The sequence below is a fragment of the Meleagris gallopavo genome, chromosome 6, assembly GCF_905368555.1.
Source record: "Meleagris gallopavo chromosome 6, MGAL_WU_HG_1.1, whole genome shotgun sequence".
Taxonomy (NCBI): Eukaryota; Metazoa; Chordata; class Aves; order Galliformes; family Phasianidae; genus Meleagris; species Meleagris gallopavo.
This window is the reverse complement of record NC_139409.1, coordinates 30,577,137-30,595,497: the sequence shown is the minus strand read 5'-3', so window position 1 is coordinate 30,595,497 and position 18,361 is coordinate 30,577,137. Positions and strand designations below refer to the sequence as shown.

The 18,361-nt window shown below is 41.9% G+C and overlaps 1 protein-coding gene, 1 long non-coding RNA gene and 1 other non-coding gene across 6 annotated transcripts; 1 reads left to right on the top strand and 2 right to left on the bottom strand.

Annotated features, from left to right (window-relative positions):
• Positions 1–3,159: 3,159 nt before the first annotated feature.
• On the bottom strand, positions 3,160–12,904 carry LOC104911485 (uncharacterized). Of its 3 annotated transcripts, XR_002116057.3 has the most exons (4): positions 12,764–12,904; positions 8,432–10,129; positions 5,932–6,032; positions 3,160–3,800 (listed from the first exon to the last, which is right to left on the bottom strand). It is a non-coding gene; the product is annotated as an uncharacterized LOC104911485 (long non-coding RNA). The 3 variants fall into 3 exon arrangements; XR_014883882.1 differs by having other exon boundaries at positions 5,932–10,129; XR_014883883.1 differs by having other exon boundaries at positions 3,160–6,032.
• LOC116216782 (small nucleolar RNA SNORD93) lies at positions 9,755–9,842 on the bottom strand. Its single transcript, XR_004160234.1, has one exon. It is a non-coding gene; the product is annotated as a small nucleolar RNA SNORD93 (small nucleolar RNA).
• Positions 12,905–12,931: 27 nt separating the features above from the next.
• On the top strand, positions 12,932–16,795 carry TOMM7 (translocase of outer mitochondrial membrane 7). 2 transcript variants are annotated; one of them, XM_085226185.1, is made up of 3 exons: positions 12,932–13,073; positions 15,325–15,373; positions 16,576–16,795. In XM_085226185.1, exons 1-3 carry the CDS (start codon positions 12,971–12,973, stop codon positions 16,589–16,591), a joined length of 168 nt encoding a protein of 55 aa, XP_085082311.1. In that variant the 5' UTR covers positions 12,932–12,970; the 3' UTR covers positions 16,592–16,795. The 2 variants fall into 2 exon arrangements, with proteins under 2 accessions (XP_085082311.1, XP_085082310.1); XM_085226184.1 differs by having other exon boundaries at positions 16,508–16,795.
• The last annotated feature ends 1,566 nt before the right edge of the window (positions 16,796–18,361 follow it).

The following is an 18,361-nucleotide window of genomic DNA, read 5'->3' as shown; positions in this document are numbered from 1 at the left end:
CGAGGCAGTTGATGCCATAATTTGATTCTAGGCAGAAAGACAGTGCCTTAGGTGGAAGAATATTCTATTTCAAGATATTAAACAGCTTTAATATATGTTGACATTCAGCGTCAAACTCGTAATCCCTGTAATTACTCCTTCCTCCTTTATGAAAAGCTGGCATGGTACTGCTCAGCACTGAGGGACAGTTTTGTTTCATGCCTGAAAGAAAGAAGACGTTGCATAAAGCACACTCTGTGCTGAGCTGTGGGGAAATAGGTGACTGGAGAACAAAACAGGAGCTGTAAGAGCGGCTCTGTCTGGTTCGCTTCCTCTGTATCTGTCTCTACAGGCAGCTTTGAATGAATGAAGAAACTGAGCAAAACGAGACACAAAGAGGAGAGCTCTGCTACCGTGAGCCCCAGCAGACTGCAGCACGGGCAGCCCCTTCCCGTTGTGCTTTGTGCTGTGCCTGTTTCCTGGGGGCATCCTGGGCACTGGGGAGTGCTGTGGGAACCAACAGGGAATCAGGTGGGGGTGGCTGCGGGCAGTGCCCTGGCTCTGTTCTGCTCTGTGTGTGTCTGAGCATTGATGGTTTTCTTGATGGAAGACAAATTCTATCAATAACTGTAGATCCTTCTCTCTTCTGGAAGTTGTTGAACAAAATGTCCCTAGAAAAAATAAAATAACAAAAAGAACAGAAGGGGAGGAGCAGGAAAAGAGGCCAAGATCAGCAAATGCAGGAAAATGTTTTCCAGGAGATTGTCGTTGCCACCCAGTGGTCACTCAGTACAGCGATGCACGTCCAAAGGCTGAAGCGTGGCACTCAGTACGCCGCTCAGTGCTGCACCTGCTGCTCGCAGGGGTACGGAGGGGTTGGGGACTGCATGTCCAAGTGTGCCCCGCTTTGCACCGTGTGCCTCAGGAGGACCTCGGGGCTTCAGAGGGGTGGCCGGGTTGCAGCTGACCCTTATGCCATTGAGAAAAACTCCATGAATCACAACGTCTGGGGCTCATCTCCTGCCAGCTTTTAATTATCACAATGGATTAAATTTCCACGACCCTTCAGCTGTAACAGAAGCCTCCATGCTGTCTGCTGTGCTGTGAAGAAGTGCTTGCGGGGAGCTTTCATTTACTTATTAATTGCAGTTTTTCTTACCTGGGCCTGCACTGTGAAGCAGTGGTTGGACACTTAGTTTATTAATGACTTTAAGCTAAAAGAGGGGGGGATTTAGGTGAGATGTTATATAGAACATGACTGAATTATCTTAAAAAGAACAACAACAAAAAACCCCAATACCTGCATGGAATTCTATGGAATCATGGAATGGCCTGGGTTGAAAAGGACCACAATGATCATCCAGTTTCAACCCCCCTGCTATGTGCAGGGTCGCCAACCACCAGACCAGGCTGCCCAGAGCCACATCCAGCCTGGCCTTGAATGCCTCCAGGGATGGGGCATCCACAACTTCCTTGGGCAACCTGTTCCAGTGCATCACCACCCTCTGTGTGAAAAACCTCCTCCTAATACCTAACCCAAACCTCCCTGTCTTAGTTTATCATAGAATCATAGAATATGATCCTTTTCAACCCAGGCTAATGATCATCCTAGTTTCAACCCCCCTGCCATGGACAGGGTTGACAACCACTAGACCAAAAAAACAATTTAAACCATTCCTTCTTGTCCTATCACTACCCATCCTTGTAAACAGTTGTTCCCTCTCTTGTTTATAAGCTCCCTTCAAATACTGGAAGGTTACAGTGAGGTCTCCCCAGAGCCTTCTCTTCTCCAAGCTAAACAAAGGCCCATTCCCTTAAGCACTCTTCACAGGAGAGTAGCTCCAGCCCTCTGATCATCTTAGTGGCCCTCCTAACATATGTCAAAAGAGCAATGCTGGTTAGATACTTAAAACTGACAAATTTTAACTTTTTATAAGTTATTCCATTACATTTGTGGGATTATAGTTTTGCTGTCATACTGCTCAGTGTTAATGACAGCAATTACAGAGCTTAAGTGAAGGAAACTCGTCTAAAACATACTGTGTGTACTGTATGTGGAAGGCTGCTCTGCTGTCTGTCCGTTCCTGGTGCCCACCAATGTGAATAGGTGTGTGCAGACATGTGGCCATGCAGCTCGCTTTGGCTGGCTCCATTCTGGATGCCACACATAAATGTGATATTTTGTGATGACAGGAAAACTATTAGTCCAGTATGTCAGACTGCATGCTGTAGGCAATGCATTTGATGAGCTTCATTCTCTGCTGTCTTGAACAAAAACTGGTGAGTAGTGTTGAGGCATTATTTTGAAAAGGAGAGAGGTGACCTGATAACATTTAGTTGTTAGAAAGTGGGGAAATGTCCTGCTGCTTTGAGCCAGAGGTGAAAATGCATCACTGACACATTTATCCTCTGTACCTGGAGGAGGAGGAGATGACATTTCCACCTGATGCAGAGGACTCAAAAGCATAGATGGAAAATGGAAGGATAGTCAATGGTTTGCCCATTTTGCTACCACGTTCTCCTCACAATAACTTCAGTCAGAAAAGTTTGTTCCAGAAGGTCAGCACAGAAATAATCTGATTTCGGTAGATAGCAATCTCACTATATGTGCTGCCCCATGATAAAATGCACTTTTTTTTTTTTTCTGAAATCAATGCAATGTCCTTCAGATACAGTTTTGCTCTCCTCTGTCTCTAAGGAGAGGTGCAGGCATTTCCACACACCTGGAATGAAGATGGATTTGGGTATGTCTGAAGCAAAGAGGGGAGAGATATGAGCCTACTGAGAGTTGCTTAGGGTGCTATGCTCTAGCAGGCTGAGCTGAAAGGCACTTCTTGAAAGCATTTGCACTTCTGAAAGCACAGGGATCTATCTATGAGTTGCTATCTGCTAAAGCACCAGACTTTTCAGAGCAGCGTACCCAGAAATGCTGGTATTAGTGCTTAAAATGTAAGTGTTCATACATCACACCACCTGCGCTTGTCTCTAGTTGTGGTGTAAAAAAATACTATTCTGCCTTTTCCATTTTACCCAGAGATCAAATGCGGTATTTTGCAACACTGTCACTGAGCCACATGGATACGTGCTTCTCCTGAGCGCTGCTCCTGGTTGGTGGCAGCAGCTCCCATGTAGCTGTTTCTGCACATGGAAACTGCAGTGACAGACAACAAAACAAGGATGACTTTTGGGCCCAGTATTTTTATTTCTGTGCTGGCAGCTGTAAGTGCTCCCAGGAGCAGTTACAAGTAACTGGCTTACAGGAGCTGTCTTTGAAACTCTTTGTGCAATGCACGGAATAACCCAAATGAGCAGGGCGAAACCAAAAGCAGGACGCAGCAGTACTGAAAGCTTACACACAGGTCAGAGTCATTATGGCTTGTGGCCAAAGGAGTTTATTTTTTCTTGTCACAGGATGTCAGACAATATGAGGCCTTTTAGCAGCATTTCTCAAACTTTTTGCTTTCCTTTCGAGTCAACAGAAACTCAGCTGTTCGAAGGTGGGTGAGGCCAAACTGCAGCACAAACTTTCCTCTGGAGGAAGGGACCTAATCCCACTAACCTGCTCCACTGAGATGCTGTGCAGTTTCAGTGCCAAGACACTGATTTGGTAATTGTGGCTTCTTCTTACAACCTGGCTAGGGAAAGCTGCCTTGCTGCTCAGCAGCACTTTGTCTTCATGATTTATATGTTGCTTGATACAGCTAACCACGATGTTGCAGTGTGAGAACTGCTTGCTATCAGTACAGAGCTTGCTTGCTGCAGGAGCTTCTCCTCCACATAAATGTCTGTGCTGTGAACTGCTTTACTATCAAATGGGGCTTCTGCAAGAAAAGAATGCATCAGAGACACAAGAATATGTATGTTCGTTGTCATGTTCCATTCAAAACATGTAAAAAGAAAAAAACACTGTAATTAAAATTGCATTTGAGCCTGCTTGACTGTAGTAAGCATGACCTACAAACCCAAGGAATGCTACTGAGATTTCCCTGAAAAATGATGAAACCATTTGTCTACTGAAAGGTTCGATTTTAAGATATGAACGTGCTTCCCATCAAAAAATATCCTGAAATTTATTTCAGTTAATGCCATTTATGTTACTCGCTCTTCCCTGTTGAACTGGGTGTCCTGGATTTCAACACATGCTGGTGTGCTGTGTATTCCAGTCGTGACTGCAGCAGTGCTAAACGTGTTTGCTTAATGAAGAGCATTAGCAGAACTCAGACGTAGTCCATCTATTAGATGGTTCTCCAGGAAGTGACATTTCTGCACAGCTCATCAGTGACATCCCCTGTTCCTTCTCTTGGCCACTTTTGCAAGCTTCCAAGCATGTTTGTGAATATGCCAAATTCTGGCCTTCAAGATCAAAGATCTGTCCACATCTCTCTCTGGCACTATGGATCTGGGATGCTGCAGGCCAGTATCAAGAATCCTGCCAATCTTGTGCGTATCTGTGATTTATAATGTAGAATACCAGCTAGACTTTCATAATATGCTTAGTACTGAATAGTTTACAGAAGTGGAACCTACCAAGGAAACAAATGCCAAAAAAGCAGTGTGAACAAATTTAAGAATCTTCTATGTAAAGGGGTATGTTTCTGGCTTGGAGCAACTGGGGAGAAGAAGAAATACCTAAATATAGGACCCCAAAAGGTGTAAAAGAAGTGTTGGATGCTGAAGTACGTCAGGAACAAGATTTGTGATGAGTAAGAGCTTCAGCTGCTGGAAGCAGAGCCTGCTGGCAGGTAGCAGACTCCATGATCTTCTGAACAAAGAACAAATCCTTGCTGATCCTCTCCTACTTGTGACAGTAAGTATAAACATATGAAATCATTGAAAGAGGGAATGATGCCTGAGCACTCATTTAAGGATTCTGGCAACCTGACAGCAGTAAGCTTTACTTCCAAATGATGTGGAAGCAATTTTCAGTCTAGCGAAAACTCCTATTTCTGAAAGTACGTTGCTAAAATCACTGATGTTAATCATATGGGATTGTGTGTTATGCATGGCATAATACACTTGTTTGCTCTTATTTGATTTTGGTTTTATTTATCCAAAAAAAAACAGTATTTTATTGGCAAAGGATTCTTGTTTTTTTTGTCATAAGCATACAACAATGTAGTGGTTTTTTCACAAAGCATATAGCCACCCATGTGTTTCTGTGTCAAGAAATACAGAAATAACTTTTGTTCTGCCTGCTTACAGTAATAGCTACTGTTTGATGTCAGTTTTGTATTATTTGCAGTTCCCTCTGTCACTGAGATGGGCCTGCTCAGCAGAACAAATATGAGCGTACATAAGAGCAACATTTTACGTTTTTGAGGTAGCACTATCTTAATTACTCTTAAATCACGAGCTTCTTAAATATTTTGTGTATTACAAATAAAAGGGAGAAACGATTACAAACAAGAGAGAAGACACATTACCTAAGAGCAGTGTAAGAAAAGATCAGTGTGGAGATAGAAACTCCTGTGAAGCTTGCAGCAGGAAAGACCTGCCGTGCCCAAATGCACAAGTTTGTCTTCCCTTAACTGTCAATGGTTTTAAGATTTTGAAATGTAACTAGTTACAGAGATAACAATAGCAAGGTAAAAGTCTCCCTTAACTCAGTGTATTGAACAGGTTCAGCTACTGCTGTGGAACTATCCTTCCATTTTTCCCCATATTCAGAGCATTTTCAACATTAATTTTCATATACGCTTTATGTCACATAATTGCTTTCTCAACAATGATTTATTTGTATGTGATTTTTATGTTTACAGCTTACAAGCTATCTGCCACAAAAACTGCATTCTGCATTTAAGAATGCAGAATGGGTTTATTTACGGTTGTAATCCAAAGGGAATTTTGTCAAGCAGTTTCTGGTTTTGTTATGGAGCAAAAGGTAAACAAAGGCACCTAGAGACTGGGAAGATGGGCTTATATTTATCTGGGGCAGATGGATGCTGTCCTTACCATGAACCCACAGCTTTTCTCTCCACCTGCAGAATGTATCTGTTCTTCTGTTGTATTGCACTTCTGCACTGAGAATGAAGAGACTCAGTTCTGCTTAAAGACTAAGAAAAAAGATTAACCACACAAGCGAAAGATTCTGCATATTGAAATACAGTAGATCTAAAAAATACTGGAAGACACTGGTGGTTTATTGGAGGTAAGGTTTAATTCTGCACTGAAAATATGGCATTATGGTATGTATTCTGCCTCAAATTATAGCATTAGGCCTGGGAGCATTGAACAATTTTTTGGAATACGGATAGCAATTTATAATTAGGGATGAATTAAAGAGATCTAACAGAGAAACCTTGAATGTAAAGTAATAGGTTTTGGGGTTATTGCCACGTTGTACTTCAAATCCCTGCCAGATATTTCCAACTCCTATTTTAACATGATTTGTTTGGAAATAAACCAGAAATGAGTAACACGCTAACAGGTTATGCAGTATTTCATTCTGAATGGTAAGTGTCCTCGGAGTCATAAACTAACGACTAATTCACACCATCAGCATGTCGCCACTGCAAACTGGCAGTAAGAGGAAAAAAGGGGAAAAAAGCAGCGTGTAAAGAGCTTGCTCACTCTACAGAGTTTTTAATATGCAACACCAAACGTTCTGTGGTATATCTTATACAAGTCTTAGAAATGGGAGGCTTTGTAATGGTGTGCCTCCAGCCCTTTCTAGAAAGGGAAAGAACAATCTATATGCTGAGGCTGATTAAGGAAAAAAAAAAGAAAAAGAAAAAAAAAAGCAGAGCCGTTTTATGCTCTAGAAAGCTATTATAACGAATAATGACTTCATAAGAGCATACAGAGGAAGTGGAATACATATATTTAATCAAATAAAATTAGTGATTGTATTTAGCTATTAAACGTAGTGCCGTAATGAAGGATAGCATTCAATGGTGAGTCACATAAAGCCCATGAATGCTATTGACCATGGGTACAGTAGATACAGTGGGCTTGGTGAGTTCATAGGAAGCCTCACATTTTGCTCGTAATTTAAGATGATGGGAGAGGAGGAACAATTTTTTAGCATCTTCATCCTTCACCTACATTTTAAGTACACATTTCCTAGTACTGAGATTGGAATGGCTTTGAAGGCCTACATAGAAAAGTTAGAGTACAATCTAACTTAATGACAAATATACACAAAAACGCAGAGTACTTGTTTTAGTAAAAACACACTACTTTTAATGCAGACCTTTGGCCACCTGATCTGACCTCCACCTAGCTTTCTGAAGACAGTATTCTTCACAAGAGCTATGCTCTGTCTCTCAGGTTACCTGTCTATTTCACCAGTGTAAGCTCCTGAGCAATTTTGACTGCATCACTTCTATAGTGTTTGCAACAGCTTGACCTACCATCATTTATGCAAAAAAATGTGCTTGAGCACTAGACTAGATCACAGAAATTTGGATTTTGTTCTTGCATCTGCATGTCACCTAGACAGATACCTTGCAAGGCTACCTCCCTATGCCTTAGTTTCTTCACCTGTAAAGTGGGGATAATGATATTCACTCACTTTTTAAAACCATTTTAAGATATACGTGATTAATTGCCTAGCAGGGATTCTCCCTGGGGAATATCACACAGCTGCTAATAAACTGACTCATCCACTTTCATATTATTGTTTTTATTTAAACATTCACTATTTCTTTGCTGTGACATAGCAAAACACTCATTTTGTCAAACAGCAATTGTAAAGAAGCTTTTATCCAGTGCAAGAATAATTAGAATCGTGGAGAAATGATGAGACTGCCATCAGCTCTGAGCTTGAGGAACTCTCTTGTATTTTAATTTCAAGAAATCAAAGCAGAAAAATAGTTTCCAGTTCAAGTCTGCCCTCCACTGGTATTAATGAAACACTGCTAATAATATTTGAATTAATATTGTCTTTATATAATGAAGAAGGGGAACTAAATTCATAGAGGTTGACATAGTTTATTAATTGAGACCTTTAGAAGACTTCTATTTTTTTCATTTTTTATAATAGCTAAATACTTTGTAAATATATTTTTTTAAAGATTCATGTAGGCTCACTGCCTGATTCCTGTTTTTCGGGCTTTTAAAAGCTCACCAGCATTTCATTCAGATCAGACAGTTGTTAAAAGTAACATACACATGAGAAGTACTTTTCTGCACGTGGCTTTTAAGGGATTTAACAGAAAAACTACAGAAAAATATTACGCTATGATACAATTAACAATTCTGATATACTGAGCTATCTATGTCAGTCCAGTAATAATGTCATAAAAGAGACCAGTGTCAGTCTAGTCTAGCATTCTCCCTCTAGAAGCAAGTTTTCCTCCTAATATGTGAAAAACCAACTTCTATTACTGTTTATTTTAGAGAGAACTTTCCATCACAAATCCCACATGCAATTAACACATCTCTTAACTCAGGAGGACTCATTTTCTTTTCTGTATTTAAAGCAGGAAGGTAACTGGAAAATAATACTTACACAGATTCACATAGTACGATTTCAATCCCAAGCTGGCATTTGTGTCAGGAATATAAAATTTGTACTGCTATGAATTGGGAGATAAGGCACCTCTGGTTCATTTTTCTTGTCATCTTCATGCTTCATTATCCTTAACCGCATTTAATCTCCTGTGGCTGCTACTTAAGGCTAAAATGAAGGAGTAAAATGCAGTTTCGTTGGATATATAGTGTTAATGCAAACTTGAATAAATGTAAGAAAAAAAAAAGTGTTACAGAATGATAATTTTATTTTGGGCCTTTAAATGCTTGAAAATTAGGGTCAAATTTGTAGTCTGCACCAAGTACGGATAACAGACTTTATAATGCAGAACATAAGGAATTTTCAAAAGTTGCTTGAATATCCTATGCACCTGATAAAATTATTGTAGAAATGATTCAAAATAAAAACTTCAGGAGTACATATAACGTTTCATATGAAGCAGCGATAAGGAACATAGAAAATCTCTTGTAACCTCTTTTCTTCTTCTTTAGACAGGATGCTACGCCAAAGTCTACTCAAATCTCATTAATTAGTGCCATATGCACTGTTGCTACAAATCACCCTCCTTAAGTGGATTGAAAAAATAACCCCAGTATCCAGAATGTCTCAATTTTAGCCCTTGTAGATCAGCTGTAGGAGCTTTTTAGTAATCCCAAGTGAAAAGCAACAGCAATGCCACATTGAAACACCGGTGAGTATTTCCCCAGATGGTGACAGTGCTCTATGCATTACTGGAAAGAGTCCAAAGGAACATTGCAGATAAGTGTCTTAGGCTGTCAGTATGTCAATGCTGAGAGAAGATACTCTAAAAAAAAGAAGATGTATATGAATTTTAATTACAATTCTTATTTTTCAAATGCTTGACATCCATGTTCTGTACCAAAGAGAAATACCTCATTTTCATATACATTTTTCTGTAAACTATGACAGAGACCTTACATTCTCTGTTTTAAGGTTGCCTAACCTTAATTCAATGTACTAAGGTTGGAATTGGTATAAACAAACACAGTAAGAGCAAAGACTGTTGTAGAAATGGGAATATCATCATTCTTTTCCTCATTTGCTTCCATCATAGTAAGAATCTGCCTAAAACAGGCAGACCTTTTAAATCCTATAAAATCTTTTCAGATTTTTTCTCTAGATGAGATTGGTTCACAATTAGAAAGTATGCATTCAAATGTTTTTTGAGGAAAATCTTTCTAAAGCCATTGACAGTTTCTCTCCTCAGATGCTTTAAAAAACAAAACAAAAACCCAAAAGTTAATTTAAAAACAAAGAATGAGAGAATACGGATATTAGTTTTGGCCTCAGAAAATCCTTTAATCCATCAGACTTCTGCATATCACTATAAGTATGCAAGTAATCAGATGATTGTTTTCATCCCTGGCCAAATACCGCAATCACAGCAATGTGCACATAAGAACTGTTGTATTTTTAGAGTAACCACTTATAGAAAGATAGCAGTATCTTTAATGCAACGTGTCATTTTCATTCTTAAATGAAAATGGGGAGAATGGGACAGTCAGGTTCCAAATGAAAATAAAGTTGAGTAGCAGATAATATTCAATTTTTAAGCACAACAATACTTTTTTTCAGAGACCTCTGAAGGCATTTGATGAGGCTTTGCTGAATGTTGTTTAATCTCAGCTGCTGTTTCTCCTTCACTGGCTTCAGGAGCTGGAATGAAAAATAATGTCATTATTGTGTTTGCTCTCAAGTCCATATTAAATCTCAATCCTCTTGTCCCCCAGTCTGCATGCACAGCCAGGATTGCCCCAGCTCAGGTACAGAATGCAGTACTTGCTCTTGTTAAACTTCATGTGGTTGATTATTGCCAGCCCTTTAATTTGTGGAAGGCACAATCCAATACCCTACAGTGGCCAGAGTACAACCAATTGAGTATCACACAGAAAATTATATGAAAGAGACAGTAATCCAGACAGAAAAAAATTTATATGCATCTCTGCTCCGGATTTCAAATATGTTTTGAAAATATGCTAAATTAAGAAACCCAAACATATTTAACCCCAAGTAATATTGCTTTTACAACTACCAAGAGAAAATGAGATGTCGTAGAATTCTGGCATTTCCCAAGCAGCACAATTGCATAGCCTTAGTCTTTTTTGGCTGCAGTAGTGCTTTCCGTTTCTATTTATCTCTGTGAAATGTGGTCTCTGCAAACGGAAAATGTGCATTTCCCAGACCAGTGGTACTGCAGAGTAGCTGGGATGTACTAAATGAATATTAAAATGGAATGGAAGAAAAGGACCATCCTTACAAGGGCACAATAGACAGCTTAATTATCATAATAAAGTAAAATGTAATGCCCACTCACAACATACTGCAGATGCAAGAAATGAGAGCTATAGGGGAAAGTTTCTGTTCTCTGAAAATAATTCCTTGACTTGATATGTGTAGGAAAGGATGGAAGAAGGAGCACAGATGGCACATTTTTAGGAATACCCTTTCTCAAGAACATCCATACTGATGTAACTAGTGACAGTTAAACAGGTTTATACCTGAAGAAGACAGAGCTGTTAGATCATTTGGATCAATTATTTAGTACACTTGACCTTATGAATCCTACTTGCACTACAATTACCTAAGACTGAAGAAAACATCTCCTTAGAGGCAAGAAGTGGAAAGATCCAAATTTGTTAGTGCTATGCAATGGGTATGGCAGTCACAAAGGAACTGACACACGGTATGGTACGACAGGATTCACGATCTTTAGAAGTATTTTATAAAAGCTGTTCTTGGGAGGGAAGATGCCACTTCTAAGTTGAACATGAGAAATCATTACTGACTTCAAATTTCCAGCTTTAATAAAAGATAATTAAAAAAAAAAAAAGTAACATTAGGCATAAAGTACTCAACTTAAGGAATGGAAATACAGCAACATGCTGATGCAGAAATACCAAGCTAGATGTGACAAAGTAGGAATGTGCGACCACCTTGGTAAGTACAAAATAACCTTTAATACTAGTTAGAAAAAACAACTGACAGAACATTTCAGAAGCAGTTCTGCCTTGTATGGGTGAAGTGTCTGTATTATTAGCTGCTTAAGACTGCCAAAGAAAAATCTTCATTAATATGTTCCATAAACATGAATGTATGAAGGCACACTCTTTTTGAGAACATGTAGACTCACAGTCCCTTCATACTGACGTTCACCTACTGAACCATGACCTATTCCCAACAGGGATAAGCTGTTCAGCTGACAAAAAAGCCACTCATGGACTCTAAGCCTCAGCTTTACCTGTTAGACATCGTTAGGTATGTTACCATGCGATACTGACTTTTCCCCTCCTGTTTAATGCACAGGTGAGCACATATGCACTGGATTTCATGAACAAAGGCTGTTTGTGCATTCTATACCCTGACATACAGCAGGTTTGTCATCCCATCACCAAGATGCTCCTCCGTCCCCCACACTTTGACTATTGGTAGAGACTGGCAAGGTGGCTGCAGGCCACCAGGATCAGTCATGTGGCTTGCAGATTGTCACCTATCCATATCTCAGAAGCAAGGAGCTAGCTATGAACTTGTATCTTCATCATCACTTATGGGCAGAATATGCATCTGTGTACTGGAAGAATAAACATGGAAAAAGCTATGTAAGTGATATTACGGTCCTGGATTTCTATTATTTTTTATTCTAAAAGCACTGCCCTTTTGTTAATGTGACAAGTGGGCTGCTGAATTGCAAGCCATCTGTTGCCTTAAGCAAACCAACACATACGCAGAACTTTATAACTACGTCTAGTTGGTAAATTGTGATTATAAACGAAGCAGGATGGAGATTAGGAAAAACATATTTTCATAAGGAATGGTGATTGATGCCCTGGAATGGGCTGCCCAGGGAGGTGGGGGAGTCAGCAGCCCTGGAGGCGTTCAGGAAGCACACGGATATGGCACCGAGGGACACGGGCAGTGGGGATGGGCTGGTGGTTGGACTAGAGGATCTCGGTGGTCTTTTCCAACGCTAATGGTTCTATGAGGAACTATGTGGATGTCTGCAGTGCCACAAGCTGTGATTTATGCGGTAAGATATTTCCCCCCCAGTTTCCATGCACAACTAGATCCCCTCCAAGCTTCGGGAGCAGCCCGAGCCGCGCTGGCGGCCCTGGCACAGCCCGCTGCTCCTCACCGTGCCGCTCCCCAAGAGGCGCCGGGCAGCCGCAGGGCCGCGTCCGCCACGGCAGCCAAAGGCAGCGGGCCACGTGGGACACAGCGCCCGCTGGGACAGCGCCATTTTCGGCGTCACCCGGAAGCACTGCTCTCGGCGCTCCAGCTCTGCCCTTCACTTACCCGCAGCCGCGTCCAGCCTCGGCAGAGAGCGGCACGCAGGGGCACGTCGGGACGCAACAGCGGGCCGCGGGCAAACGAGGGCGGCCCGCAGCCTCCGCCCCCGAACGAATCCCGGCTCACCGCCTCCGGAAGGGCCGCCGGAGCGCCGCCCACCGCCGCCGAGTGACGTCCGCGGGCGGGCCGCTCCTCTCTCTACCCGCCGCCGTCATGCCGAAGCTCAGCAAGGAGGCCAAGCAGCGGCTGCAGCAGCTCTTCAAGGGCGGTCAGTTCGCCATCCGCTGGGGCTTCATCCCGGTAGTGCTCTATCTAGGTCAGTGACGGCGGGCGCCGGCGTGCCGCGGCCCGCACTGCACGACCGCGGGCCGACCCCGGTCCCGGCCTGGGGAACGAGATGAGGGCGGCCGGGGGCGAGCGGGCGCGGGAAGGGCGGGGTGCGGGGGACACGTGCGGGCGGGGGGGGCGCCCTCCCTCGCGCTGTTCTGTCCGCGCATGCGCCGCTGAGAAGCGGGCGGGTGTTGGTGCTGGGGCCAGTCGGGCTTTCGCTGGTACAGGAGGTCGCTTTGAACTCTGCCGCGTTAGGCAACGTTAGGGTATTACGTTCCCATCCTTAGTTTATTGATTATTTTAAAATTGATGGGTTTGGGGGGAGGGGGGGGGATTCCCGCAGCGTTTCGCGACCTGCTTCGATCCGGCGGGGGTTTGTGAAGGCTCCGCCTTTAGGGAGGGATCACAGGATCACAGGATGGCCAGGGTTGGAACGGACCTCAAAGATCACGAATCTCCAACCGCTCTGCCACAGGCAGGGCCACCAATCTCCCCATTTTATACTAGAGCAGGCTGCCCAGGGCCCCATCCAGCCTGGCCTCGAACACCTCCAGGGATGGGGCATCCGCAGCCTCCCTGGGCAGCCTGAGAGCTGCTCTGTGGGCACCGCGCGGACTTATGTAACACGAGGGTTACGTCCTGCCGGTGTGCTGTGTGGGCAGTTGTACCTCTGCCTGGATGCCCGGGGTACTTCTGTCGTGTAACTGTAAGGACATGGGTTATAGGAGCTTCGTTTTATGCCTCCAACAGGTAAATGTGCTGCTCCTCCAGCAGCCTGCATTGCCACCTGAGCAATTTTCCTGTTGTGATTAATGAAGGGACACCAATACAGGTGCCACCCTTGCCTGACCCCTGGAGGTGGCACGGACTCAGAAGTCTGTAGAACTGAACCCTGTGTTACAGTTACAGGGGCTCTGCAGTGCTTGGTGCTGCTGATCCCAGTTTATTTTGGCCCATATGAATGAAATGCACTTTAACCAATGGAATAGGTTGGGGTGAGGTATTCAGGAGACATATGAGGGAGTGTGCTTTGTGCAATTGCAGCTTGTTGGTAGGTGTTTTTATGCTTGCTTTGAAGTGACTGCTCCTGTGTTAAGTACGTAAATTAGGCCGGTACAGTTCTGTGAAACTGGATTGCTTATGTAATATTTCTGGCCCTTATTCCTCAGTACTGTTTCCTAAATCTGTGTCACACACACACGTAGTATGACTGCTAACACAACTTCATGTATTTTAAAGCAATTTTATTGGAAAGTGCGGCCACAAAAGGCAATGGACCAGAATATTTAATAGTCTAAGTCTGACAAGGTTATCTTCAAAGAGGTAACCTAGTGCCCGCCATGTTAATGGAAGCTTTTCCATTAACCTTTATGGCCTGTGTTTTAGATGGGCTGTCATTACTTGTAATCTGTAAGGGAGAGGAATAATATGTTTTCCATATAGCATCTATTTCTAGCATATAGCATTTGTAGGAAAGCATGTTGAACAGCGTGTGTCATATATAATCGTGCTTCAAGACTTAATTTACAGTCTAGCAAGAAAGCTGTTTGATAAACTGAACCTTGAATTACTTATCTAGCATTCGCTTGCCTTTGTGAATCAGTAGTTAAGTCATTAGCTGGAGATGAACTCTTTGTAATTAACTTGCCTGCAAGGCAGTTAGAACAAAACGTTCTAAGTTTAATCAATTGAACATTTAGAATTCTTTCACCCTGAATTAAATAAACAGTTATTGAAATAGTACTGCAAGTTCATTACAGAATGTTGCCTGTTAAGGCTCACAGAGGTTGCTTATACCGGTCACTGCTGGTGCTGTCTCATTCAGTTGCATTCTAAACAACATTTAAAACCTCATTGATGCATGTATGCATGCATTGATGTATGTATGCATGCATGCAAGTGTGCCGTGATCTTCAGGGTAAATAATTTCCATCATCTCTCACAGCTTCAAATTCAGTTGTTCCTGAATTTTAATTCAGATAGAGATATAGATAAGAGTTAAAAAAAAAAAAACAAAACAAAGAAATTAAAAATGGTACACTTGTATTTATTTTGCCTGCTTTCTAACCTTGATTAATGTTATATTTCTGTTGAGGTGAGTCTACAACTTCGTGAATCACAGTTCCCCCCTCCTTTTGTATCTCAGTTTAATGAACTGGAATAATCTGATACTGTGTAAGCTGTGTAGGAGTCTACACATACATGTGTGTGTTTATCTAATGTTTATTTCTGTTCAGGTTTTAGGAGGGGTGCAGATCCAGGAATGCCCGAGCCAACAATCTGGAGGTACGTGTTGTGTCCAAATGTACGTGCAAAAGCAGAGCTCTCATAGTCACAGTTATAGGTGTTACCTCTGGTTGTTCACACTAAACAGCAAGAGCTGTTTTATCCACTGTTTTTAATTGGTTTTGGGTGATAGTATTGCTGGTCAGGTTATTTTTTCTTTTAAAATCAAAACTAGAAAAAACAGCAAAACACAAGTTCTTGGAAGAGCCTTAGTGTTTTGCTCTGAATCTTCTGCATTTTTTTTTTTTAATATATGGGACTTCCTGTGCCTTTTTGAATGGAACTTGCCCTTGAAATCTGTTTTAGAGGTGTTTTATGCAAGTTTCTTTCTGCACCTAGAAATAATTACTTAGATTTCTAACAGGGATTTTAACCAAAAATCCGTTCTCCTTTCCTCTTTGTAAATATAGTAGCAAAGCTGCTTAAAAACGACATTAAATACAGAGATATATCCTTCAGTATTTGTCCTTGCAGTGAATCAAAATGCATTTGCTCATATTGCCTCTTTGTTATTGGACAACTTGTCACCGCTGCAATGTCTTGGCATGAGTAATACTTAAATTCTTGTGGTGTTTGAATTCTGTTGAAGTGTTTCCATGGGACAGACTTCTAAAATTAAGATTTTGAAGGAAATGTGACTCTTTTAATGACCTTGAAATTTGACAACAGCACAGAGCCAGGTACTGCTAAGACAAATAATTTATGGACTGCATTGTTTGCAAAGTTATATATTAATTATTTTTGCCTCACACCATATAAAGGAGCTACTTCTAACAGTAGAAAGAATGAGAAAAATATCAAGGTCATGTTACAGTTTCGTTAAAACCTTTTGTCTTGTGGTGCCATTTGCTCGAGTTGTTTGTTTGCTGGCAGTGTTCTTGTGTTCAGTTTCACTGGCAGCTTGAGGCTTTTTTCTTGTACTGAGTGTGTCTGCAGAGCATAAAGTATGCATTTGATACCAGAGTATGTGTACAGCTAACAGAAATGCATTTGGGTCTAGTCTGAGGCTTACAAGTTCTCCTTTTTCTGGGCAAGTAGCTTCGTTGCAGTGTTTTCTGGCTGGTTTTTTTTTTTTTTTTTGGTAGCATTTATTCTGTATTTTTATAGGGCTGTTTGTTCTGACTTGCTTTTTAGGGAAACTTATTTAAAAACAAGAACGTGCTGCAAATCTGACTTTCATTTCCTCCCCCCTCCCCTTTCAGTCTGCTTTGGGGATGAAAGATGTGGCTGTCCTGCTCTAGAACCAGCCGATGGACAGAGAAAGTGTTTGAAGATTCGTACGTTCCAGAGGATGAGGCGAACGCTTTCACCAGCTGACTCTGTCAGCATGCTGATGACATAGGTTGTACATACAACAAAATGGAGTTTATATGGACATAACTTATTTGGATTGTGGTGTAATTAAATCTAGTTTGAAATGGATACGTGTTGTCTTCAAGTCTTTATTACATAAAATGACAGTTCCTTTAACCATAAATATATTTAACCATTTAAATATAAATAAAACGATATTTAACCATAAATATAAATAACCATTTATTTTGGTAAATTTGGCGACATTCAACCCTCTTGGATCAACATAGCAAGAACGAATTTCGGGTAGAGATTTTTCTTCATAATGACCAGAATCAGAATCATAGAATGCTTTGGGTTAGAAGGGACCTTTAAGATCATCTAGTTCTAACCCCCCTGCTACAGGCAGGGATGCCTCCCTCTAGACCAGGTTGCTCACAACCCCATCCGGCCTGACCTTGTATGCCTCCAGGCAAGAGATATTCACAGCCCGACTGTGTAGCCTGTTCCAGTGTCTCACCACCCTCGCAGGAAATAATTTCTTCCTGAGATCTGGTCTAAATCTACCCTTTTCCAGTTTAAAACCATTTCCCCTTGTCCTCTCACTACGCACCCTTATATAAAATCCCTCCCCAGCTTTCCTGTAGGCCCCCTTCAGGTCCCAGAAGGCTGCTATAAGGCCCCTTGGAGCCTTCTCTTCTCCAGGCTGAAGAGTGTCATTTCTCTCAGCTTGTCCTTGTAGAGGAGGTGCTCCAGCCCTCTGATCATCTTTGTGGCCCTCCTCTGGACCCATCCATGTCCTTCTTGTACTGGGGCCTCCAGAACTGGACGCAGTGCTCCAGGTGGGGTCTCAGAGAGCAGAGTGGAGGGGCAGAATCACCTCCCTTGACCGGCTGGTCACGTTTCTCTTGATGCAACCCAGGGTACAGTTGGCCTTCTGGGCTGCAAGCACACATTGATGCTCATGTTTAGTCTTTCATAAACTGACACCTCCAAATCCTACACCTCAGGGTTGCTCTCAAGCCATTCTCTGCCTGACCTGTATCTGTGCTTGGATTGCCCTGACTCAGATGCAGGACTGTGCAGTTTGTCCTTGTTGGAACTTCATGAGGTTGGTGTGGGCCCACCTCTCAGGTCTGTCCAGGTCTGAATGGCATTCCTGCTCTCTAGAGTGTCAACTGTACTACTCAGTTTGATGTTGATGTTTTAAACATTTTGATGCTCTTGAAAGATTCCTGCTGAATGCAAGTAAGCCTGTGCTGCTGGTTGCTCAGTGCAGAGCCGGCGTTTGTTTTCTTCTAAATTTGTTCACCTCTGGATATCTTTGAATTGAGATATATTCTTCTCCTGCCATATTCAGATAATGAAAAAAGCAATAAGACATACACTTTTCTACTGAATTTACCTTCAAATGCCAATAAAATTTGCCATAGTTTGGGGAGCGATGGTAGGAGAATGTGACAAAATCACTGTGTGTATACGTGTGTCTATAGTGGAAGTTATTAATGTACAACTGAAGGAAGAAAAAACAATTATATTGTTAGATATAGATATATGCTTTATTCCAATCTTGCTCCTTGGAATACAGTTTTGGCTTCACTTGATGTTCTCCCTTTTAGCAATGAAATTCAAGCGCTGCAGTGACAACTGTTTCTCTTTATCAAAATAGAAGCTGAATTGGTTAGGTTACCCTCT